The sequence below is a fragment of the Clupea harengus genome, chromosome 22 (genome assembly GCF_900700415.2).
Source record: "Clupea harengus chromosome 22, Ch_v2.0.2, whole genome shotgun sequence".
NCBI classification, from domain to species: domain Eukaryota; kingdom Metazoa; phylum Chordata; class Actinopteri; order Clupeiformes; family Clupeidae; genus Clupea; species Clupea harengus.
This window is the reverse complement of record NC_045173.1, coordinates 15,653,735-15,678,757: the sequence shown is the minus strand read 5'-3', so window position 1 is coordinate 15,678,757 and position 25,023 is coordinate 15,653,735. Positions and strand designations below refer to the sequence as shown.

Here is a 25,023-nt window from a genome sequence, read left to right as displayed (position 1 = left end):
AAAGGTGTTCTATTGGCGAAGTGCCGCTCAATGGATATTTTTTCTTTTCATACACACATTGACACTAGTACATCGCTTTGGATAAAAGCGTCTGCTAAATGACTAAATGTAAAGGTAGTAAACACAGACATACCCACGCATTTACACAAGTAAACACATACATCACGTCAACATTGAAACACAAGTTCACACACACACACACACACACACACACACACACACACACACACACACACACCCCTTGTTATCCCTCTAGCCTTGGTGCTTATGCAATCATTCTGCCATCACTCTTCTCTTCTTGGGGCTCCTCTCTCTCTCTCTCTCTCTCCCTCTCCCTCTCCCTCTCCCTCTCCCTCTGCCTGTTCAAATTCAGTGTTCATCCACGATGCTTCCTTCTCTGCTCTCTCTTGTTGTCCGTCTCTCTTCCCTTCTGTGTGTGTGTGTGAGAGAGACCTCCTCTCAGTGTGGATGGCTGGCGGGCTGCTGGCGAGCTGCTGGCGGGCTGCTGGCGGGCTGCTTGTTGTTGGGGCTGGTGGCCGGTTTATTTTTAACCGGCGCGCTCAGAGACAGGCTTGTGGGTCACGTTGTTAGAAAGAGGCCAAAGCATAGGTTGCATTCAGTGCCTCCAAAGCTACTAGGCTTGTTGACATGGAGGCGGCGTGACAGATGAAGGTCATGGCAGGCTCTGTAGTCCGGCAAATGTGGCCGCCACCTGCGTCTTCCACCACGCTGCTGCTGTTCGAGAGAAGGACCCCAGACCCTTCTACGGTCCCTGTGCCATATAGCTGAACCTTCTCTGTGTGTGTGTGTGTGTGTGTGTGTGTGTGTGAGGAAAATGAGTGAGAAAGTATGATGGACTGTGTATGTGTGAGTGATTGAGTAAGTCCGATACAGTGTATGTTTGTGAGCTACACAGAAAAACACAGAGTGATTGAGAGACATGGACTCTACCACAGAAATCACAAACACTTAACGTACAAGAGGAAGGGCGTGTGGTGTCTGTTGATCTTCTATTTTCTGAGAAGAACAATTTGGGGGGGGGGGGGGGGGGTTGTGGGATTTTCATGAAGCAGCACACTTTGTTAAGAAGTGTGTTTGGTGTGTGTGTGTGTTTGTGTGTGCGGGCGTGCTTGTGTGTGAGGGAGATAGTGTCCAAGGATTTCCATTAGGAGTTTGAACGTGAACCTGACTTTGTGCAGCGTCAACGTGTCAACATCAATGTCACAAGCAGTGCACACGTGTGTGTAGAAATGTTATCTGTACCCACCTCTTCCTGTCATTAGCCTTGACCTTGGCCCCTGACCCCATTGGCGGCAACTCCTCTGTGTTTATCTCTGAAACACCTCCCGGGGACGGACTCATCAACACTGCCCCGCACACTAGTGAGCCAACAGTCAACAACACAGGCCTCCCTCTCCCTCCTTTCTCTCTTCTCTCTCTTCTCACACTTCCTGCCTGCCTCCATCTGTCTTCTGTCTTGGCTGTTGTCTCCCAGAGGCCCAGCTCCAAACAGCAGTTGTTTTCTTAGGAGATACAAACCCCTAACACCCCCCCCCCCCCCCCCCCCCCCCCACCACCTCATTTTTCTCTCGCACACACACACACACACACACACACACACAAACCAATGATATGGACCTGTTGGCTGCACTCCTGAAAGCTGTGTTGTGTTATGGTGGCGTGGGGGGTCGAGATTTGTTGCATTCCTTGGGACCGCTCCATTTCCCTGGCTCCCATGGCTCTAGGCACGCTCAGTCCGGCATCTTAAGTCCGGTCACATCGGCGCTGCGTCCAGCGCTCTGACTTGGGCTCTGTGTTGCTGCCCTCTGGTAAAACCCTCTCGTATGTTCTCTCCTGGCCACTCAGTCAATATGTTTTTTTTTTGCTTCCGGCGTGTATGAAAATGGCAAGAATGATCATCATCAGAATGACGATCTCCTTGGATGGACTAAATGTCTTTGGATCTGGAACTAAATGTCCGCATACGCACACTCTCTTGTTGTTTTGTACATTCTTTGGTGCATTCTTGCCTCTCTTTGTTTCTGTCCCTCTCTCTCTCTCTCTCTCTCTCTCTCTCTCTCTCTCTCTCTCTCTCTCTCTCTCTCTCTCTACCTTGCTCAAAGACGTTTTATTTCAGTATGGCAGTATGTGTGTTTTTTTGGGGGGGGAAACGTCCAAATTAGGGATACACTCAATATGGAACCTTAACCTCATCTCTCTCCCTCCCTTTCTCTCCAGTGTGCCCGTCTTCTTGTAAGAACCGCGCCTGTACCAGAGATGGCCAGTGCTGCCACGACCAGTGCCTAGGGGGGTGCCTGGAGCCGGGCTTGCCAAACAAGTGTGTGGCGTGCCGGCACTACCTGCACAAGGACACGTGCGTGGAGCAGTGTCCGGCGGGTCACTACACTTACAAGGGCTGGCGCTGCGTCTCCACGCGCTTCTGCCAGGAGCGCTACCAGCGCTGTAAGGAGGCCAACGGCACCGCCTGCCAGCACCACGTCATCCACCACGGTGCCTGCCTGCCCGAATGTCCCTCAGGGTACACCACTGCCAACGCCACCTCGTAAGTGTCACACACACACACACACACACCACAGGGCCTGCCTGCCTGAGGGCCCGTCAAGGTACACCACCATTAATGCCACCTGATAAGACACACACACAAACAAACAAACTCACACTCTGTAAACTCATACCTGTATGTCAGCCAAGAATTGCCAAAAGCACAACACACACGTTGACATATTTACACATGTACACACAACACACACATTGACATTTTTACACACGTACACACAGTCAGTCAGAGGCGCATACAACTGCCCATGCCTCTCACTGGAGGCACAGTGCTCAACACCTACAATCACACACCCTGGTACACACACACACACACACACACACACACACACACACCGGTACATACACACACACGCACACACAGCCCTACCCCTCTGTTGGTGGCTTTGTCCTGACAGTGCCCTGCCTTTCATCACAGCCTGACTCAAGTCTGACCCACTCCCTTGCACTGATTCATGTCACTTCCTATTCAAGTGTACCTATGGGTAGTGGTACTTTGCTGTTAGTACAGTCAGTGACTGATTTTTGCTAATACATTAGGCTCACTGGGTCTCCATTCATGGATTGCTGATATTTGTCGTTAAAAAGCCAGGAACGGCATGTTGAGGGTTATCCAGAGCTTTTGATTTAAGGAAAGACTAGTCCATAAGAACAGTAGTGTGCGGTCATGTGAAGTGTTTTGGGGTATGTAAGTGGATTGTATTTTAGGTGTGTCTTTGTGTTCCGTGGGTTAGGGTGCACCCAAGTAGACGGGTGTGTTTTATTACCTCCGCCAAGGAGTTTACATTTTCGGTGTGGTTTGTTTGTCAGCAGGATTATGCAAAAACAACTGGCCCGATTTTTAGGAAACTTGCTGGAAGGGTGTAGCGTGGGTCAAGGAGGTACCGAAATCATTGGCCTGATCCACAAATTGGTTTTGTCTTTCGTTAACATAGAGAGAGGGCATTTGGCCTTGGCGGAGGTCTGCACTCTCTGAGTGCCCTTCTAGCTGTGAGTGTGAGCGTGAGTGTGTGTGTTTGTGTGTGTGTGTGTGTGTGCGTGCGTGCGTGTGCACACTCTGTGCAAGTGCAGTGTGTGCGTGTGTGTGTGCAAGTGCAGTGTCTTCCAGGGCAGCTCAGCATGTGTGCTTGTTAAAAGCAGGTCAGGGCTGCAGTGTTGTGTGCTGAGAGATGAGACCAGGAGATGCACAGCAGGGCACCACACCATTCACTAGGGTGGCGCGCTTTCTGTCTCTCTGGGCTCTGTCTGTATCACTCAATCACTGAGATGTTGTGTGTTCTCTCCACTCTGTTCTGGCATGTTCCTTCTTCTCCTCCTTCTTCTCCTCCCTCTTCAGTTTACATTTCACTTGTTGTTTTGTACATTCTTTTTCTCGCGCGCTTTCTCCATCCTGGTGTTGGTGCATTCTTGCCTCTCTTTGTTTCTGTCTCTCAGACATTAACTTTCTGTCACCTCTCTCCCTCTCACTCTCTCGCCCCCTCTCTCACTCTCTCACTCTCTCGCCCCCTCTCTCACTCTCTCACTCTCTCTCACTCACTCCCTCCCTCCCTCCCTCTGTCTTAACTGCTGGCTTGTTCCCCCTGAGGAGGAAGGAGAGGTGTCTGCCTGTGCAGCCTCCTTGTTTACGTGTGTTTTTGCTTTGTGTGGATCACTGCTCCAGGAGAAAGGGAGGGAATCCACTCGTAGGCTGTTGTGATGGGGTCAGGTTTCATTCAGTGGTGCTCCTTGACACACACACTAGTGACGCCATGGGCCCCCTTGTTTTCTTCCCTTACTTGGAAATGGTGAGGGAGAGCAGGAGAGAGTGATGGTGTTGTGTGCATGTCACTTGTTGTGAATATGATTATCTCTAAAGTGTCTGTGCCTCTGTGTGTGTGTGCACATATATCCAGGATTCTGTCTCTGTGGTAAAGGCAGGACAAGGGGACAGAGGGCTCCATTAGGAGGTCAGGTTAATAGTGTGTTAAGAAGACTTTGCCTCACTGTTTATTCAAAGGTCAAACAAACCCAGTTTCGCTTGCTGTCTCTGTTGATAGATATTTGTGTAGTTTTGTTTGGAAAGCAATCCACTATTCTTAATTCGGGGGGAAAAAAACCTCCTCCCAACATAACTGATCAAGCCCCCTTCACATGTCTGTGTCTGTGACCTTCTCCTGAGGCGAACGCTGTTAAGCACTTTCGTTTGGCACGGGTGAGAAGAAAAAAAAAAAAAAGGAGGGGGGGAAAGTAAAACTGTGAAATGGTTCTAGAGAGGTGGTGTGATGTGCTGTTTTGGCCTTGAGGAGTCACATGCTGCTCCTCCCGCTGTCTGCTCCAGCAACCGGGCACGCTCATCACGCAGCAGGTGCAGGTGGCCAGCCTGGAGGATGCCGAAAACGAGAGAGAGAGAAAGAGAGAGAGAGAGGGGGGGGGGGGGGCGTGAGAAAGAAAGGGAGAGTCGTCCAGCGTCAAGAGCAGACGAGTGGGAGTGCCTGAGGGAACGCTCCCCTTCCCCTCTTTTCCTCCTTCTCCTCCTCTTCTCTCCCTGTCCTCTCTGCCTCTCCGAGCTGCTCCCCTCGCTGACCCCACTGTACTGGCCCCTTGGTGGGACTCCCTCTCTCCCCAGTGGGCCCCTGGGATTGGAGGATGAAGAGGGAGATAGGGAGAGAGGGGAGGATGAAGAGAGAGAGAGTGGAGCATGGGGGAGAGAGGGGAGGATGAAGAGGGAGAGAGAGTGGAGGATTGGGAGAGAGAGGGGAGGATGAAGAGAGAGAGGGGAGGATGGGGCCCCGCTGGGAGTCCAGACAGCAGACACACAAATCACCGCGCCGGACGCAGGCCAGGACGGAGGCCAGACGGCTCGTGCCTCAGCCTGGGTCTGCTCCTCCCAGCACCAATCAGAGGGCCGAGATCCCCCAAACTAACATACCGCTGGCTCACCACCTCCCCCTCGCTCCGACTCTCCCTTGGTTTCTGATGCTTTTGGAAGCCACACTTTGCCAACTAGGTTTTGCAAATTATTTTGCAATTTATTACTGTCTGAAAGTCATTACATCTCCTGTACTAATTCCTGTCTCTCTCACTTTTTTTCTTTGGTGTGAACATGTCTGGCGGCCTGAAGCTATGGCCTGGGCTTCTTTTGCCACCTCTCCTGAGGGAGCTTGGTTTGAAGGCCAGTCTTCCTCTCCTCCTCCTCTTCCTTCCTCACCTCTTTTCTTTTTTCTCCTCCTTCTCCTCATCCTCCTTCTCTTCCTGATCCTCCCATCCTGTCTGTCACCATCATCAGACCTGAGTGTGCAGCCGCAGCCTTCACCCAGTTGGCAAAGCCTCATATCAGCTCCTCAACACCTCACACACAAGCTGCTCTTAGACAGGTGACCTGCGAGTGTAAAACATGATGCACTTCACTGGAACAGGTGTTTCCAGTGATCAGGAGGGTGGAGTAGAAAACCACAGGTGTTTCATTGTTTCTCCGTCTCAGGAGCAGCAACAGCACTAGTCGGTGAGCAGTCAGAGCAGCCAGTCGCAGACACTGTCACTCAAGAATGTGGCGTGTCACGGGCGGAGGAAGTGGCTTGCACGGAACGAGCGAAGAATGGGGGGGGGGGGGGGGGGGGGCGGATGCTGTTGCACGCCTCAGTGAAGAGCTTGTCAGGCGCAAACACAATTGGTGATTAAGTCCCGTCTGGGAGAAGAATGTCCCGTTCATCCTTGAGAGCACACACACACACACACACTCTCTCTTGCTCTGACACTCCGCCCTGGCAAGGTCATCCTCCTCAGTACAGGCAGACGCAGGAACCAACCCCTGACACCTTGCGCAACGGGGGCGCCTGCCCTTGACGGAACAATCCGTTATTATTGTTTCATTCCGCAGATCCTTTAGAGGCGCTGCCAGAAATAGAATTACTCCATTACTCTGGAAGTACACATTGTCTCAGACTTTGTGAAGTCCTTGGTGTGTTGTGTGTGTGTGTGTGTGTGTGTGTGTGTGCGCCTATCTATCTATGGCAGTGTTGTTTTTGTGTGCTCCCCCTCTCTCTATCTGTGTGTTGTGTCTGTGGCGTGTGTATGTCAGTGACTGATCCCTGCCCGTCTCTGTTCTGTCCTGCAGGCTGCACTGTACGCCCTGTGCGGGTCTGTGTCCTAAGGTGTGCATGGGACGCAAGACTGTCGACTCGGTGACGGCGGCCCAGGAGCTGCGCGGCTGCACCATGCTCAATGGCAGCCTGGTGATAAACATCCGCGGAGGCAGTGAGTACCTCACCACACACATCAACCTGCCCCCCAACTACCCCTCTCACCGTTCTGCCCCAGCCATGCTAATCATCAGCTTCGCTATTTCCCCGACTACCCTTTCCTTACCCCTCTGCCCCAACCTCACTTCCCCTACCGGCCCTACCTGCCTAGGTCACCCCTATTACCCCTGTTACCCTCCACACTTCCCCATCACTCTCTGGTCATCAGCATCATTTCAGGCCGTGAATAGGCAATCCACCCCCATCTCCCCCAGGCTACCCTCCCACCACCCCCACTACAGAGAGCTGAGCGAAAACACAGGGGAGTTTAACACCAGTCACTTCTGTTTAAGTCAGAGCATAGTGTTCTTTCACACGCTGCCACCACACACACACACTCATTTACATTTACATTTAGTCATTTAGCAGACGCTTTTGTCCAAAGCGACGTACAAGGGAGAGAACAGTCAAGCTACGAGCATTTAGAACCCTGGTGTAAAAATAAATACTACTTTACATAAGAAATAAGAAAAACTAAATAGAAAAGAAAAAGAAGTGCAGGAATGTAACCGCTGTAAGTGCAAGTTAAGCACTAGTCGAAGTGCCAGGTAGGACGGGAAGTGCTCTCTGAAGAGTTGGGTCTTCAAAAGCTTCTTGAAGGTAGAGAGGGACGGTAGGGCTAGGCAGTTCGTTCCACCAACGTGGAAGTACAAATGAGAATAGTCTGGATTGCCGTACTTGCACAGACGGCAGAGCCAAACGACGCCCACTAGACGAGCGCAGCATCCTGGGTGTAACATTTGACCTTACAAGAGCATTTAGGTAGGTGGGAGCAGAACCACCTACCTAAATGCTCTTGTAAGGGCAAATGGGCACTCATACAGAGTTCTGTCTGTTTTACGCCTTGACAGATCTAATCTGACTGACAATTTGGCTTTACATTGTAGGTTTAAAGACAGTGGCTGGTATCAGTAAGCCAGATAACGCGAGTTTACAAACTCTTTATTTTTCAATGGGAAGTGGAGTAGAGCCGACAGTGGGGAATTGCATGACTGCCTAGTTTTTGAAGAGAGCAGGCTAGTCAGTCAGTGTTTTGCTCCCACTGTCGGCAACACGCTTTGGCCAGCTGCAAAACAAACAGCTTAGTTGTGGGCACCAAAATGTTTTTATGGGAGGCCATCAAGGAGCACGAGCGCTGCAAATGCCACCAGGAGGTGATCTGCATCATACAAGGAAGAGAGAAAATGGAATCTGATTCAGATTCTGATAAGGAAGGACTTTGAAGCTAGTGAGAGAGGAAGAGAGAGAGTGTGTGTGTGTTCAAGTTTGTTTCTGTGAATTTGAAGCGTGTGTTTCTCTGTGTGTGTGGTGCGAGGGAGAGATAATTAAAAAAGGATAACCATAGGTGAATAAATTAATATTAAATTGATATTTTTATATTTCCATATTTAGTTTTTTTTTTTTCTCAAAGCAAGACAAACGTTACACAAAAGTTAGATACCCACAAAAATGACCAAATGATGGCTGGTGAAAAATATGTTTTTAGAATCCAACCGCCACTTTGGCTGCTGGAAGAAAAAATACGTTTCCATCCCTGCTATGAAGAATGCTGGAGGCAACATTTCCAAACTTTTGGCATGAGCGCGTGTGTGTGTGTGTGAGCGAGCGAGAGAGAGAGAGTCTGTGTGTGTGTGTGCAAGTGCGAGTATTTGACCGTGTGCGCGTGCCCCACCCTTCCTGCCCTGGCTAACCCCAGTTTCTCTCTTTGGTGAGCTCATTTTAATCATGGAACTGAGGGCTGTGAAGTGGCACAGTGGGTACCCGTAGCTGTGGCTGTAGCTGCCTCTGACAGATTTATAGATGGGAGCGCACATAGTTTGACTGAGGCCCAGACAGCTGGAGCTATTAAAGCATCTGACGCTTTCTCCCACCGCCAAAAGCATTCTAGCTCCTTTACCAACACCTTCCATAGGCTTCATGCTCATGATATTATCCCTAACACTGTGGCCAGGTCTGTCTGTCTGTCTGTCTGTCTGTCTGTCTGTCTGTCTGTCTGTCTGTCTGTCTGTCTGTCTGTCCGTCTGCCTAAATGCCTCCCTTAAGGCATTGTTAAAGCATGCACACACACTCTTACACACACACACACACACACACACACACACACACACACACACACACACACACACACCCTCTCACTGTCTCATGATATTATCCCTAACACTGTGGCCAGGTCTGTCTGTCTCTCTCTCTCTCTCTCTCTCTCTCTCTCTCTCTCTCTCTCTCTCTGTCTGTCTGTCTGTCTCTGTCTGTCTGTCTGTCTGTCTCTGTCTGTCTGTCTGTCTCTGTCTGTCTGTCTGTCTGTCTGTCTGTCTGTCTGTCTGTCTGTCTGTCTGTCTGTCTGTCTGTGTCTGTCTGTACCTGCCTGCCTTAAGGCATTGTTAAAGCACACAGACACAAACATACACTCATCCACACTCATTTTATATATACACACACACACACACACACACACACACACACCCTCTCACTGTCTCTGTCTTTCTCACTCAAGCACCCATTCATGCTCTCTCTCTTGCACACACACACACACACACACTGTTAAACCCCTGGATAAGTGTAAAACCATAGGAAGTGTGTGTGGTCATTAACGTGTGCTTTGTTTCTGGTCTGGTTAGATAACATCGCTGCTGAGTTGGAGGCCAGCCTGGGACAGCTGGAGGAGATCACGGGCTACCTGATGGTGCGCCGCTCCTATGCGCTCGTCTCGCTCTCCTTCCTCCGCAAACTGCGCATCATCCGCGGAGAGACGCAGGAAGTCGGGTGAGCTCTTGTCCCACCCCACCACTACCCCCACCCACTCCACCCCCTCTACAGTACCAGGAGCCACTCCCTGTTATTATGCAGGGTTAGGGTTAATGTGTTTGCAACCCTGATCAGTGAAATGGAGATTTTCTCTGCAGTTAAATGTGGCACCAAGCATAAGAAAGCTCCTAGTCCCTGTGCACTGTAGGAAGTGGGGGGTGGGGGTATTTTAGAACAGATTAGAATTTGTATTATCCCCCAGGGTCAATTTGCTTTGGACAGACACAATGCTTTCGGAAGGCATTAGATTACAGTGTCTGCACTCGTAACAACAGCTATACAGTGGACAACAGAAGAGCACATCTAGTGTGTAGTAACTAGGGATGGGCATAATTAATCGACGATCGATTAATTGATCATTAAGAATATATGTAATATATTAATAGAATATATATGCATGTTCTGTTGCGTAGTGTGCGTGTAATGTATTTATTTTAGGGCTGTCAAAGTTAACGCGTTATTCTATGAGATTATTGTAGCCAAGATTAATGCAATAAAAAATAATTTACGCAGTTAACGCAACTTTGTTTACTTCCGGTGTGCGTTGACCCATGGCAGGAAACCGCCGCATGTCTGCAGTGTTAAATAGGAGAGACAGAGACGGTAGTTGAAGATGGAGAGAGTTGAGGGATTGTTGGGCGGAAAGTTTCTGTTTAAGAGGCAAAATCACCAATCGACAAAACTAAAGTTGTATGTAGCATTTGTCAAGCTGAAAGTAGCATCACAGAAGCAGCTCGTCTTTAAGTTATCAGCTTAATGCAAAGCACCCGACAGCAGTCCCAGGTTAGATGGTCGCCAACCCACACTCCACGACGAAAATAACTAGACCAGTCCGTGAAAAGGTTACCAACGCTGTGGCAGTTTGGGTTGCCGGTGACTGTCGGCCCATCAACATAGTTGTAGACGGTGGGCTGACTGAGGTGATTCGAATTGCTTCAGGGGACAATTCTTACGATTTACCGTCGAGGGGCACCATTGTGTCTCACATACATTCCTTGTATGACCGCGAGAGAGTACGAAAAAAAGACAATTAAACAACAGTGTCTAAAATACACACTGTCTGAAGTGATTACTCGTTAATTGATCAGATTTAGTCTTTAGAAGAAAAACAAACTTTCAATCGCGATGAATCTAGATTAATGAATTTCAAAATGTGAGATTAATTAGTTAGACAGGGAAAAAAAACGAGGGTCAGTTGTGTGAGTTTATGAGCACCGGCTTCTAGCTGTCGGCTCCGCTGCTTAAGAGTAGCCTACAGCAGCGCATATTTTCAAGTGTAACCATTGAACAGATCCTGTTTAACTGCCACAAGAGTTGTCCATCTTGTAATAAAGATCTCAATGAGGAAACACGCTGTGTTTTTTCTATTTTCAGTGCATTTTAATATAAAAATATTAATGATTAATCGAAAATCGATCGTTAATTCTCCCGACGATTGATTAAGACAATTTAATCGAATGCCCATCGCCAGTAGTAACTGTACATACGTATACACAGTCCATCTAGATAGATAGATAAATGGATACTTTAATTATCCCGAGGGAAATTAAATTTATCTCTGGCTCTTACGCCATTTCCTCTCTCTTCTAGGAATTACTCCTTCTACGCGCTGGACAACCAGAACCTGCGTCAGCTGTGGGACTGGAACAAGCACAACATCACCATCGTGAGCGGCCGCATGTTTTTCCACTACAACTCCAAGCTGTGTATGGCTGAGATCCGACGCATGGAGGAGGTGACTGGGACCAAGGGCCGGCAGGTCAAGGACGACATTGCCTCCAAGACCAACGGGGACCAGGCCCTATGTGAGCTACTCCGCTGAACTCCAGCGGTCTTTAATGGTCTCCATTAGGGATCCACCGATACCTTTATCAGGTATCTGGTAAATATGCTTTGATGCCACGTACGGATACCACCTCATGTCAAGTCAAGAGGTGTGCTGGTATTTTTTACTGCCCTATCAAATTTGCCTACTGGTAACAGCTGATAGTAGGATTTTATGACTGTCTGCTATTCTTTGCTGCCCTTCCGGAACAGTTACGTCTGAAAAATTGATAGAACACCGGCATGGGCAAATTATTAAGTATTTGTACCGTGAGCGGTATGGGCAAGTACACAAATGTAAGTACACGTACTCAGTCTGAAAACGTGGCATCGGTGCATCCCTAGTTTAACCATCCCTTGCTTTTGCCTAGTAGTGTAGTGTAGTAAAGCCATACTTTAGTTAATGTATGTGGCAGACACTCTTCTTAAGCGACCTACTAAATATTAAATAATAAAGATTGTTAGCAACAATAATGGTTATATAAAAGAATATCAATAGGGGTTAAATATGTTAAACCAGAAGGTGAAGGAAGGAAGGAAGAAGGAAAAGCTTAATCTTCCAGTGATTCTTCAGTGAAAACCGAGTAGGTTTCTCCTGCTTCCCGTCCTCTCTCCTGACTCGTCTCTGCTCACTTGGCTGTGCCCCACAGGTGAGAATGCCGAGCTGAAGTACACCGTCATCCGCACCATGTCAGACAAGATCCTCCTCAAGTGGGAGTCCTTCTGGCCCACAGACTTCCGAGACCTGCTGGGCTTCATGGTGCTCTACAAAGAAGCGTACGTGTCCCCCAGCTCCCACCACTAGTCGTGCACAGACTGGGTTCTGCGTGTAAAACATCTTCTTGAGAACAGTATATTGATGTTGCTCTCTGTTTTTGTAACCTTGAAGTATACGTTTAAGCACACCACTGCATTGCTACCGATCTCCTTATCTGCGTCATCATGTTTCACAAATCCAAAAACATCGTGTTTTACCCATCTTATGATTCTTATGATTTACATCCATGGTCATGATTCTGAAAATGTGTTGGCAACTACATAATGGCTTTAGAATTACAGCACACGCGTTTAGTGTGTAGGCATCGTCCGAAGAGCTCTCACTCCTTGACTGTTTTGTGAGGCGCTGAGACACCCAACACCCAAGTGTGTGCCTGGCATGATGTTGACTGCTGCCTGTGCTCTCACCCTGCAGGCCCTATGCAAACGTGACTGAGTTTGACGGGCAGGACGCCTGTGGCTCAAACAGCTGGGTGATCGCTGATGTGGACCCGCCAGCCCGCGCCACTGACGGCAAGGAGCACGCCGACCCTGGCTACCTCATCACCATGCTGAAGCCGTGGACGCAGTACGCCATCATGGTCAAGACCCAGCTGTCCGCCTCCGACGAGCGGCAGGTCCATGGTGCCAAGAGCAAGATCATCTACGTGCGCACCAACGCCACCAGTGAGTGTGCGCACACACACACACACACACACACACGCAGCACACACACACACACGCAGTACACACACAGACACACAACAAACAAACAAACAAACACACGCAGCACACACACACACGCACACACACACACACGCAGTACACACACACACGCACGCACACACGCACACATGCAGCATGGAATGTTGGAATGTACGTCCTACAATTCCATGATTAAAGTATATCAAACGCAGAGGGATTTCTTGTGAATTATCCAGATTTTTAGGATCCACTTGGTCCTAAAGGTACCTTCTATACACAAAATGCAAAAGACTTGCGCACCATTTGAGCCAAGCTTGCAAAGTGTTTGAGATACGGATCACTCCTGATTGTAAACAAACCTTGAGACAAACCAGCCGTTTTCCTGGTTACCTGTTTACCTGCTGTGTGCGCTGGCGGGCACTTGTGTGTGGCCAACCACAGGTCTGATTGGGGCGAATGAGGTCAGCGGTTTGAAATAGGTCGCAGGCCAGGCCCCATGTCAAATCTCTCAGCCTGTGCCCTCAGCCGAGTGAGCCAAGTGGGAGTGGATTTGGTTGTTTGCGTGTGGTGCTTTGGTTTCGGTAATAACAGGTGTCTGCCAGTCTGTCTTGTGTGTTAACTTGTTTTGTCTTTGCCTCCTGATAAACCACACGGCTTGGCTGCAATCTGTGTGTGTATGTGTGTGTCAGAGACATTCTTCCGGCAGCTGGTGTGGCACCATATCAAAGCAGTGGCGTGTTTTCACGGCCGGCTGACTGCTGTCTGTCTGAGACAAAGCGCTCGTCATCCGGCCCCCAGCCTGACGCCTCGCCATCCAGCGCCGCGCTCAGCAATGCTGTCCGACTCGTCCGGCACCACCACTGTCATCGCTTCTCACCCTTATGTTTAATTACGGGGGAAATGGTGGCCAACATGTTCCCTGTTCTCATTCTTGAAAGGGTCTGATGGTTTCTTTCTTGTGTGTGTCTGTGTTTTTGTGTGTGCGCCTGTCTGTGTGGTTTTTGTTTTGTGTGCGTGTGTGTGTGTGTGTGTGTGTGTGTTTGTGTGTATTTTGGTGGTCCCTCTCAGAGCCCTCTGTGCCACTGGATCCCATCTCCTCGTCTAACTCATCGTCTCAGATCATCCTGAAGTGGAAGCCCCCTAACGACCCCAACGGCAACATCACCCACTACCTGGTCTACTGCCAGCAGCTGCCCGAGGCCAGCGAGCTCTACAAGTTTGACTACTGCCAGAAAGGTAAGCCCGACACCAGCACCACAACACAACTAGAACCCCCCCCCCCAACTACCCCTCCCAGACCTTCACAACAGACCTCACAGCACACTCACAACAGACTCACCGGTGTTAGTAGAGTGCCCCCTAGTGGACACAATGATACCCTGTTTGAGACGAGGTGTGTGTGTGTGTCGTTTTATTTTTATCAAGTGTAGGATCACATTTCTGTGTGTGGGAAGGGATCCCTTGTAGGAGGCAGTGGACTCATATTCCCTAAGGCTGGCTCAGGCAGCAGGGTCTCCCTCTCCATAGCAAGTGTGCTGCAGAGTGTGCTGTTCCTTGCAGTAGTGTGGGGCTGCGGAAAAGGGGGACATCCACTGTGACATTAGATGATGTTGATTGGTGTAGACAGACTGTGGTCCTAGAAAAAGCAACTGACTGTGTGTGTGTGTGTGTGTGTGTGTGTGTGTGTGTGTGTGTGTGTGTGTGTGTGTGTGTGTGTGTGTGGTGTGTGTGTTTTCTCTCTCCTCCACAGGCATGAAGCTGCCGTCGCGCATGCCCACGCAGGTGGACAGTGAGGAGGAGCATAAGTGGAACCAGACAGAGGAGCAGGGCCAGACGGGCCGCTGCTGCGCCTGCCCCAAGACCGACAAGCAGCTCAAGAAGGAGGCCGAGGAGTCAGAGTACCGCAAGACCTTTGAGAACTACCTCCACAACGAAGTCTTTACCGTCAGGTTAGGAAGACCGTAGGCACCAATACATACACGCACCCACACACACTCAAATATGAAAAAATTTAAACATCCACATATATGTAAACAGTAACATTCACGGAAAGTTATTGATTGGTTAAACACCTTCTAGCACAACAGTAGAGGTGTGGTGTCTAACTCAGGAATGTAAAATGAAGGCAGGGTGTATGCGTCATTGAGAGTTTCCAAAAAGAAGTAGTAGACTGTAGGACAGCTTGTTATTGGCACAGTGTGCCAGCTCCGCAGGTTCAAGGTTCTTACAGGCCAGCCTTGGCCATTGGGCTACGTGTGTTTGTAGCCTTGGCAGTTGTCTTTTTCTTGCGCCGTGTCTGTGGCCTTCAGTGGCCCATTCTAGACAGATGGCTCGAGTGACGACAGCTTCCCGCTGGCATTAGAACCCCGTTACCCCCCCACCCCCCACCCAAGCTCTGCCTGCCGGTGCAGCCCTGGCATTTAGTCTACCGTCACAGATATGACAGAGGGCAGTCTAGGACCCAAAAGGCCAGGCTGTGAACTAGCTAAACATCTCCTAGCCGACAGTATTACCGCTGCCAACAGACTTTGGAGTTTTAATGCAGAGTGCAGTCATTCATGACATTCAGCTGGAAAGAGCTGCGTGTGAATCTTAAATTCTTTTGACTGCTGCTGGGCTTGTGTGCAATATATGTGCTTTTCTATATTTTACTCACCACAAGATGAAGTCTCCCCTACAAAACAAAAATACAAAATGAGTACCGAGAAATTTGCTTGGCTAGAGTTGGAAGTTGTGTAAAGTCTCCATGTTGGTCGTGTCCCCGGTGGCTTTTTTTGGCCTAAAAAAAGCCTCATGCCGGTCTGCCTGGAAATGTATTGGCAGTCATCTCACACACTTTCTATGTTTTGCATCCCGCTGACAAACATGAACTGGAAAACATCACTACCCATGTCTCTCTGCTGTTGCAAAGTAATCTAAAGGTCAATGCGAAGGCCGGGGACAAGTTGTGGGAGTTGTCTTGAGTGGCTTTATGCTTGGTCACATGGTGTGCACCTCCTGCCATTTAATGGTGAAATGTGAGTCGTGGATCTGGTGTGTGTCTAGATGTTTTCAGCTCAGTTCAAGTACCTCTGTGACCGATCAGTAATCATGAGTTATTGAAAGCTGAGGCATTAAAACCATGAGATGACATAGTGGGTAGCAGTCTTTTTTTTTTTTTAAAGCTCTGATTATTGTCTTGATGCTGACCTCCTCTATTCTCACACGTTCTCACACACTTTCCATTTGTCCTTCCTCATATGGACTTCTGTGGTGTACCTTCACATCCTTATGGTTCTCATCCCTCAGCGTGGCCTCTTCTCCCTGTCCATTACCCACCTCACATCATCTGGGGTATATCTTAGTTATAGCTCAGTAGAAATTCCTTACTCGTTCTCTAACCAACATTTGTGTTTTTTTTTTTTTCTCTTTTCCCCACCTCCCTGCTCTGTATTCTCTCTCTCTCTCTCTCTCTCCTCCTCCATCAGGCCCTCGCGTCAGCGTCGCTCCCTGGGCAGTGTGGCCAACCGCACGCTAGTGGTGACCACGCCCTCCAGCACCCTCAGCCCTGCGGGCCCCACGCGCAGCCCCGCGGAGGACGAGGCGGAGGCCAACAAGCTGGAGCTCAAGGTGCTCATCAAGGAGTCCACCGTCATCTCCAACCTGCGCCACTTCACCAGCTACCAGATTGAGATCCACGCTTGCAACCACGACTCCGACCCCTCACGCTGCAGCATGGCCGCCTACGTCAGTGCCCGCACCATGCCCGAGGGTACGCCTGTCTTAACCCCCGCCCCTCACCCACACCGCAGCCTCCGAGCCCCTTAGGAAGTGGGCATTCGCCCCATTAGACACACTTCACTTAAGGGCACTTACTCGTATGCACATGCACTCTCTTATTTCTCTCTCACACACACACACACCGTCTACTTGTTGCCCTCATAAACACACACATAATGGTTCACCTTGTTGCTCTCAAACGAGTACAAATTTCCTCTGGCGTCCTCAAACCTGTTGTTTTGCAGTGTTTTCATATATACATCACAACGGTTCATTAGGAGGAAAACTCACAGCATCCCGACAGCAAGAGCATGGATCAGGCATGGTGTGATCCAGAGCTCAATCAGGAACTCAATGTAGATACTGTCAACACAGGATTACAGAAAAAAAGGCTACCCCTTCAGATCCTGTTCCTCTTAAATATAGCTGAAACCTCCCTGAGTTATAGTCTTCAGTTCATTTCACTTTCATTTGCCTTGGTGTAATTTTCCTCTCTCTCTTCTTGCCGTTGAAAGACCGAGCGGATGACATCTCTGGGCCCATCTTGTTTGAAGTGTCTGACTACACGGCGCACATCAAGTGGACGGAACCCAAAGACCCCAACGGCATGATCATCCTCTATGAAGTCAGCTACAAGAGACTTGGAGACACAGAGGTATATATATACGCACACAGACAGGAACAAACAGCCCTACACACAGAATTTCTATATAACCTGTAGCAATATTTCAAGAAATGAAAGAGTATGCTGTTCTTGGCGAATTCTTTGATGAAAAGGCCAAAGTTGGTTCCTTGGTTTAAGTTAGCTTGTTCAGAGGAAGAGACTTGTGGAAGACGGCTTAGCGAAAGAACCAGTTTATTACACCTATTCCACCCCATTCCCAACTATACAGGCTGTATATACTGTACTTCTTACATCATTCTCTTACCATTTAATATTTATCTCTTGCACTCTCCACTTCTTTGCACTACTTGTTGTTTTCACAGTTCACAGCTCCTGTATATAGCCATTCCTCCCTATATATATTTCTTAGATTTCTTAGACCGTGGTGCTGTTGTGTTGTATATTTTGTGTAAGTACAATGTGAGCCACTTAACCCGGAGTCAAAATCCTTGTTGGTGCAAACCTACTTGGCCAATAAACGTGATTCTGATTCTGATTATTTCCGACACGTAGCACAGTAACCTCGGATAGCACGGTCACATGTCACGAGGAAAGTCTTCTATGACCTTACAGAAATACGTAGGTTATATAGAGTAGAATCATCACAATGGCATAATTCAGTTATCCACAGGTATCCGTCTGGAGGAAATGTTGGGGTGTGGGCTACTCCGGACCTTTTGGCAAGGGGGGGGTTTAATTAAGGCGTCGTTTACACGGAGTCTAGTTTGCCTGAATCCGGAGATAAATGTCTCCGGATCGACCTTTCGTCTACACGAACAAGGCGGGTCCACACACTGAATCCGCACTCTTTCGAATCGGGGGTCCAAAGTGTGTATTCGAATCTGTCCGCGGATTGGTGTTCGTACGCACGCCGATCCGCAACCCTTTCTAATCTGATGATGTCATTGCCCCACGTGATCGCCTCGCAACCTCAGGCTGAACCCTTATTAACCCCATTGCGTCACTTCATAACAGCAACAACATAAACTAAATGTATATGACGTGGCGCCTTTTTCGTGACCTTACATTTTTCTACCGTGCTTAGTTGTTTGTATTGGGATAGTGTGCTGCTCTACCTACGTCATTTTTGAGACCAGCCAGAACAACGGACACGACCGGCCTTATTTAATAACGGAATGGGTTGCCATGGCGCAGCCTGTTTTAGCAGCTCTCCAGCATCATTTTTTTTTTTTTAAATATGTCTTCCTAAAACCTTGCTGCTATTACACGTGAATTTCCCTAACGGGATTAATACAAGTTTATCTATCTATCTATCTAAATCGATGTTGTTAGGAAAGGGATGACATTAACAAGCCACACTTTAATCTATCACTGTTTACCGTAATTTCAGGACTATAAGCCGCTACTTTTTTCCCATGCTTTGAACCTCGCGGCTTAAACAATGACGCGGCTAATTTATGGATTATGATACCTGTGGTATGGTACGGTGGCTTTGTGTTTACGGTGGCTTTGTGGAGCTAGGATGCTAGCATGGATGCAGCCGCATGGATGCTTAAGCTCCACGCGATTTCTCAGTATCTCTCAATAACTTAACTAATGTCAAAATAACCACAGTCTACCGGCGTAGACAGAACACAACTCAAAACACTTTAGAAAATAAAAGTTTACTACAATACAAATCCAGTCTTTTCAAGTTCTTTAGCTCACTGGTTTCAAACTAGCGTCTTTCTTATATCTCTCTGTCTCCAATCTAACGTTCTAGCTTCTGATTGACTCTTGCAACTGTGCTCTCTTAAAGCAACAGTGCACTTATCGTAACTGGCAAAACCAATAATATGCATCACTATTGTATTACTTTTGATATTCATTTTAGCCCGTGTAAAATTAATTTGTTTCAATGTACCGGTAGGCACCTGCGGCTTATAGACATGTGCGGCTTATTTATGTTAAAAATAATTATTTTTGAAAAATTCAGTGGGTGAGGCTTATATTCAGGTGCGCTCAATAGTCCGGAAATTACGGGAATCTATTTGCATCAGACCATTGTACAATACCGGTTTTTAAAAGTGTCAGCAATAGCCTATATGAGCAATCTAACGTGAAAAGATTTGTATTATAGACGGAAGTTTCAAAAGGGTCTATAATAAAGATGAATGTTACATTAGCTCTAGTCCTGTCAGACAACGATATCTGCTTGCGTAGCCTACTAGCTAGCGTTAACGTTACTTCAGAGGTACAGTACGTGAAGGACAAAGCCCTCAACAATAGTCTACATTTGTTGTTAGTAATAAAACCATGAAATTGGAGGCATTTGTAAACCATGAAACATCCAGGATCCACACCACTTGCATTGTGGTCTCTCGTGCTCAAGCTCAGCCTCTCCATAAAGCACAGGCATTTAAACAACTCACAGACATGTCATGTTGCGCATTGCTTTGTTGCACTGTTCTAAACCCTTTATTATCAATACAAAATAGAATTTTTTTTCGCTTAACCTACAGTCTGCTCTGACCACTGATTTTATTTACCTCCATAATGTGTTACTGTGCAGATTAAGTGTAGGCTATGCGGCTAGGCTAAACGTTGCTAGTTGGATCTTGACTACTGTCTTCTGTCACTTTATACACATGCTCCTGTCTTCTTCTCCATTTTCTTCAGCACCGGTAAAGCGCCACCAACATGCTTGGGAGATGTACTACAGCGGATTAAATCCGATCCGCTGGGTTCATGTAGACGTAAATTTCTCTTGACACTGCTCCGTGTAGACGCAATAAAAAAGAGGATCCGTGTCAAAAATGAATCCGGGTTCAGGCAAACTAGACTCTGTGTAAACGACGCCTAAGTATGTGGGGGTTATCTGATGTATGTGTTTGATGTCACTCTTTAGAGGATGTGGACGATATGTCTGCTTGGGGGGAGTTTGAGGTGGTATGTGTGTCTGGGGGTCAATGTGTGATTGTGGGGGCCTGAGAGGAAATACCAGGCATAGGGGTCCAGTTGAAATGCTAATATGTCTGTCTCCAACCATCTGGTGTGGCTGAAGCTAACAGGGTTTATTAATATAGTTATGTGAAATACTCCAAAATCGAACATTCATTAGGACAGCTTGTGAGAGTGAAGAGTTTGGTGCTCCTTGCTCGTCTATTCGCCATCATGCTGTCTTTCATAACTGAAAGAGAAAGGTTATGTCTGGTTCTCTATGTTGCGTACGTCTTGTTTACGAAATGTTTATCCCTGGATTTATCAGTGTCGCTGAAAACAATCCTGACCGTTGGGTGCCTTTGTCTCAGAATATTAGGAGTGATTTTTGTTACCATGGAAATGTGTACACACAGACAGAGTGGGGGTCGATGTTTGGGAGAAAAAGAGATTAGAGGCTATTTATGAACAAGCTGTACGAAAGGTCTTACCAAACAAACATGTTGATGGTGGTGGTGATGCTAAGGTTTTCTCTAATGCTGGTTTTTTTTAAATGTTTTTTTCCCCCCTCCAATTGCCCACAAAACTCCACCAATTTTGCAAGGAAATGATTTCCATTTATTCCATTGTATATACAGAATGATTTACAGAAGTACAGACAAGGTTAAAATGTTCTTATGATTGCTTTATTTTCATTTGATTTATTTTTTTAATATTATTTATGACGGATATGAAGACGAGCTGTTCTTCCTTTGCTCCAGTGGTCAATCTGCCCATTGTGGTGCTTTCTGCATAGTGGGTAACAACAGCAATGTTCTCTTGCAGGATCTGCATCACTGCGTGTCTAGAAAGAACTACATAATGGATGGAGGCTGCAATCTCAGAGTGGTGTATTCTGGGAATTACACGGTGCGGATCCGTGCCACCTCCCTGGCGGGCAATGGTTCCTGGACGGAGCCCAGACACTTCTACGTGCAAGACCGTAAGCCTCTGCCCCACCATTCTGTCTGTACCTTTAGTAGATTTCTGGTAAAACGGGGATTTACAGGGACAGACGTAACAACTTGTCGATATTTTGGTACTGAACTGCGGTGAGAGGCGACTCAGTCCCTCCTGAGACCCACCCACAACAAAGCACGAGTCACTTTTGCTATTTCTTGAACCTACACCGCTTCAGAAGGCATTGGATTGGTTTAGAATGTTTCAAACACACAACGTTCCCACCCACAATTGGGCCGAAATCTCCTGTCGTTGTCTTTAAATGTCTAATGTAATATCCATCTGGCTTGGTCGTACCAGGGATTACGGCACTGACTGACTCTATACTGTGTGTGTGTGATCCTGACAGGAGTGGACCCAACCAGCGCGCTGATCGTCATCGGGCCCGTCATCTGCAGCTTCCTGCTTGTGCTGGTGGTGTGTGTCGGCTTCGCCATGTTCAAGAAGAAGTGAGTGCCTCTTGTTTTGTTTCCCTGTTTGTTTGTTGTGGTACCGGTGCTGCTGGTATGTGAAAGATGTGACTGATTCATTGTGTCCTTGCTCTCTTCCCAAGGCAAACTGAGGGACCTACGGGACGCCTGTACACATCTCCCAACCCAGAGTATCTCAGCCCAGATGAAGGTGATCCGCTTCTTCATTCATTCATTCCATTTCTTATATTGTAGGGTCAGAGTAACTCAAGATGCTACAAAGTCACAGCAGTTGAAACATTGCCTCCTCTGTCTTTCTTTGGGTGTGACCTAATGGCATAAAGCAGTGGTTCTCAAAAGTTTTCTGTCATTCCCCACTTTGAACAAGGGGGCCTTTTCAAGCCCCACCTGTCCCTCATCGCTTCCATAAAATGGTAGGCCAAGCTTAAAATGGTCAATTATTGAAATAACCTCAAGTAATAACAAATAGCATCTTATTTAGGTCAGCAAATGTATATTGCTTGGAGTGATTTCATTTTTCATGTTGTAGTGTATTGTTGTTATGGACACGCACACACACGGATTATGAAACCATGGGTCAGGACCTGTAACAAAATACACCGCTTCCAATCATAAATAAGAGATACATTTAAGCCACCTCTGATATTAACAAATACAAAGTCAACAATTGACAGCAAGCAAAGTTAATAACAGCGACTTCACGCAGAGGCTCTGGTTTAGGGCCCCCCTGAGCTCATGGGCCCGGTAGGCCCGGTAGGTAATCCACCCCTGCACGCACACAGTATTGTATTTCTGTCTGTTGACGGACTTTTACTTTGACATCATACTCGTCACGTGGGATAGGGAACAACTGTGACAGTTAGTAACGCACATATCTAGTAAGCCTCTATTAAATTATGCTTTTCCTCGCACCCTCGAAAACAATGACTACGTTTTTTCGCTGTCTCACACTGTGATAAATATGTTTAAGTGACCTATGTTTAAATTCTATGAACTGTGTTAGTTCGTTGAAACGTAAAATGTAATTATTATTCATTTAGATACATTACGTTCTAATATGTGACCGTTAGCACACCATTCATTCATAACTCCGTTGGTGTCTAACGTTAGCACTAATTAGCCAGCTATGCTGTAATCTGTTGTTGCCCTGATTCTTGGTGTAATGAATCTAATAGTAACTTGCTGTGTTTAGTTAAGATACCGTCTAAGTATTTTCCGTTTCTTGTGTATTATTGTTTCACTCATAAGTTTTAAAGGAGCAAGGCGCTCGCTACCTGGCTCGTGAAATCAAGTTTGGCTGACTGTTGAACTGACTGTCAACACACTGGACGTGTAAAACACGTAGCGAGAACAGTACACAGCCCTAACTAAACTAAGTTTTTTTTTTTAAATTGTGCCGCTGCAATTAATACGCCGACGTCAATCAAAATCTATTTTCTGTAAAGGACAGCATTTCCATAGATCAGGGCTAAAAAAAAAAAATCTCCCGTTCATCGCGTCCATTCACGCCCCACCTGTCACGTCTCCGGCCCACACTTTGAGAACCACTGGCATAAAGGAACCAAATATCTCTCTTTGTTCCAGAATTGATGTGATTTATGATTTATGATCATTTGTATTCTGTTAAAAAAAAGAGTATGGTGTTTGAATAATGCTTCTGACAATAACATAATAAGTTCTTGTTAAGACAATAACATTTGTATCCAAGAATGATGTTGTACTGTATGTTGTATGTTGTACATGTACTGATGAGTGTGTTTGTGTGTAGTGTACGAGCCAGATGACTGGGAAGTTCCTCGTGACAAGATCACACTCCTACGCGAGTTGGGCCAGGGCTCCTTTGGCATGGTGTATGAGGGCATGGCCAAGGACATCATCAAGGGCGAGTCCCCGATGCGCGTCGCCGTGAAAACGGTCAACGAGTCGGCCAGCCTGAGGGAGAGGATTGAGTTCCTGAATGAGGCCTCCGTCATGAAGGCCTTCAGCTGCCACCATGTGGTACGTACGCCACTGAGGGGGTTTTAGGGGCAAGACGGCAGTTAGTCATGCATTGACCAGGGCATGGGGTTTGCGTGAAGAAGTGACAATTAAGCATAGGCCTTTATGCCATGAAGCACTTCATAGCGCAACAAACAAAAACAAATGTTGCCTTATAACATAAATATTTCTCATTCTCTGATGAATTGAAGTAGATTTATGAATAGATTTTATTCTCTTGATAATTGGAATTGAATTATATTGGGTATATCCACAGCTGACTGCAACCAAAGCTAAATATCAGCTTTAAATTCCTATGCTGGTGGATTTATATAGACACAGAGAGCAGAGCAACAAAAGGACTGAAGTGAAGCAATAGTTACGACAGGGTGGGGTTCATTTAGCTTAGTGGTGTAGTGTGACAGTTCTGTTGCCCCCCTCTCCCAGGTGAGGCTGCTGGGTGTGGTGTCCAAGGGCCAACCTACCCTGGTGGTGATGGAGCTGATGACCCACGGCGATATGAAGAGCTACCTGCGATCCCTGCGCCCTGACGCTGAGGTAAACTCACCTCAATTTCAGTTCGGTTCCACTGATTTATACAGCACTATTTACAAAGGCCCTTGTCTCAAAGCACCTTACAGAGCTCAGAACCTTACCTTTTACAGAACCTAACCTTTACAGAACCTTGTGATGGCCTGGTTTGTGTGAAGCAATCATACTGAGCCATTATCAGCCTCTGCGTGTCCTCGGCTTCTGTAGTAAATACTGGTGTTCGCCTAAGAGCAACACATCAGTTCAAGCCTCCTAGGATGTTGCTAGTAGTTTTTTATTCTTCTGGTCTAACATTTTCCATGAAGTTTGGAGTCATGCACAAATTACTGTAAATGTATAGTACAGTTCACTTAAACCCCTCACAATACAGCTCAGAAGTGTGTTCATTTTTTTTATTTACCGGGTGCTTTAATCCAATGCATCCAACGATATACATATGTCTTCATGCTCCTTGGGTCGACCAACAGTAGTCTCTTACCACCCTGTGTTTCCTGTGTGTTCTCTTACCACCCTGTGTTTCCTGTGTGTCTGTGTGTGTGTGTGTGTGTTTGTGTGTGTGTGTGTGTGTGTGTCTTTCAGAACAACCCCGGGAGCCCGCCCCCCACCCTGAAGGAGATGATCCAGATGGCAGCGGAGATCGCAGACGGAATGGCCTACCTCAACGCCAAGAAGTTTGTGCACAGAGACCTGGCAGCTCGCAACTGCATGGTGGGCGAGGACTATACTGTTAAGATAGGAGGTAAGCTTGGGGGTTCAGAAAGCATTATGTGGCATGAGCAGCTCTGGGCCAGCGCAGAGAACAAGCAGCACACTGGCGTCA

At 47.4% G+C, this 25,023-nt stretch overlaps 1 protein-coding gene across 1 annotated transcript in view; it reads left to right on the top strand.

Annotated features, from left to right (window-relative positions):
- Positions 1–25,023, top strand: part of insra (insulin receptor a) — a 44,257-nt gene that overhangs the window by 18,914 nt on the left and 320 nt on the right. Inside the window, exons 2-17 of the mRNA XM_031560360.2 lie at positions 2,239–2,563; positions 6,671–6,810; positions 9,470–9,614; positions 11,247–11,461; positions 12,131–12,257; positions 12,673–12,923; positions 14,010–14,177; positions 14,692–14,890; positions 16,409–16,692; positions 17,216–17,355; positions 21,070–21,226; positions 21,593–21,692; positions 21,797–21,864; positions 23,443–23,672; positions 24,099–24,209; positions 24,783–24,942. Of these exons, the coding sequence (XP_031416220.1) occupies positions 2,239–2,563; positions 6,671–6,810; positions 9,470–9,614; positions 11,247–11,461; positions 12,131–12,257; positions 12,673–12,923; positions 14,010–14,177; positions 14,692–14,890; positions 16,409–16,692; positions 17,216–17,355; positions 21,070–21,226; positions 21,593–21,692; positions 21,797–21,864; positions 23,443–23,672; positions 24,099–24,209; positions 24,783–24,942 (2,820 nt within the window). The remainder of the gene's footprint in view (positions 1–2,238; positions 2,564–6,670; positions 6,811–9,469; positions 9,615–11,246; positions 11,462–12,130; positions 12,258–12,672; positions 12,924–14,009; positions 14,178–14,691; positions 14,891–16,408; positions 16,693–17,215; positions 17,356–21,069; positions 21,227–21,592; positions 21,693–21,796; positions 21,865–23,442; positions 23,673–24,098; positions 24,210–24,782; positions 24,943–25,023) is intronic.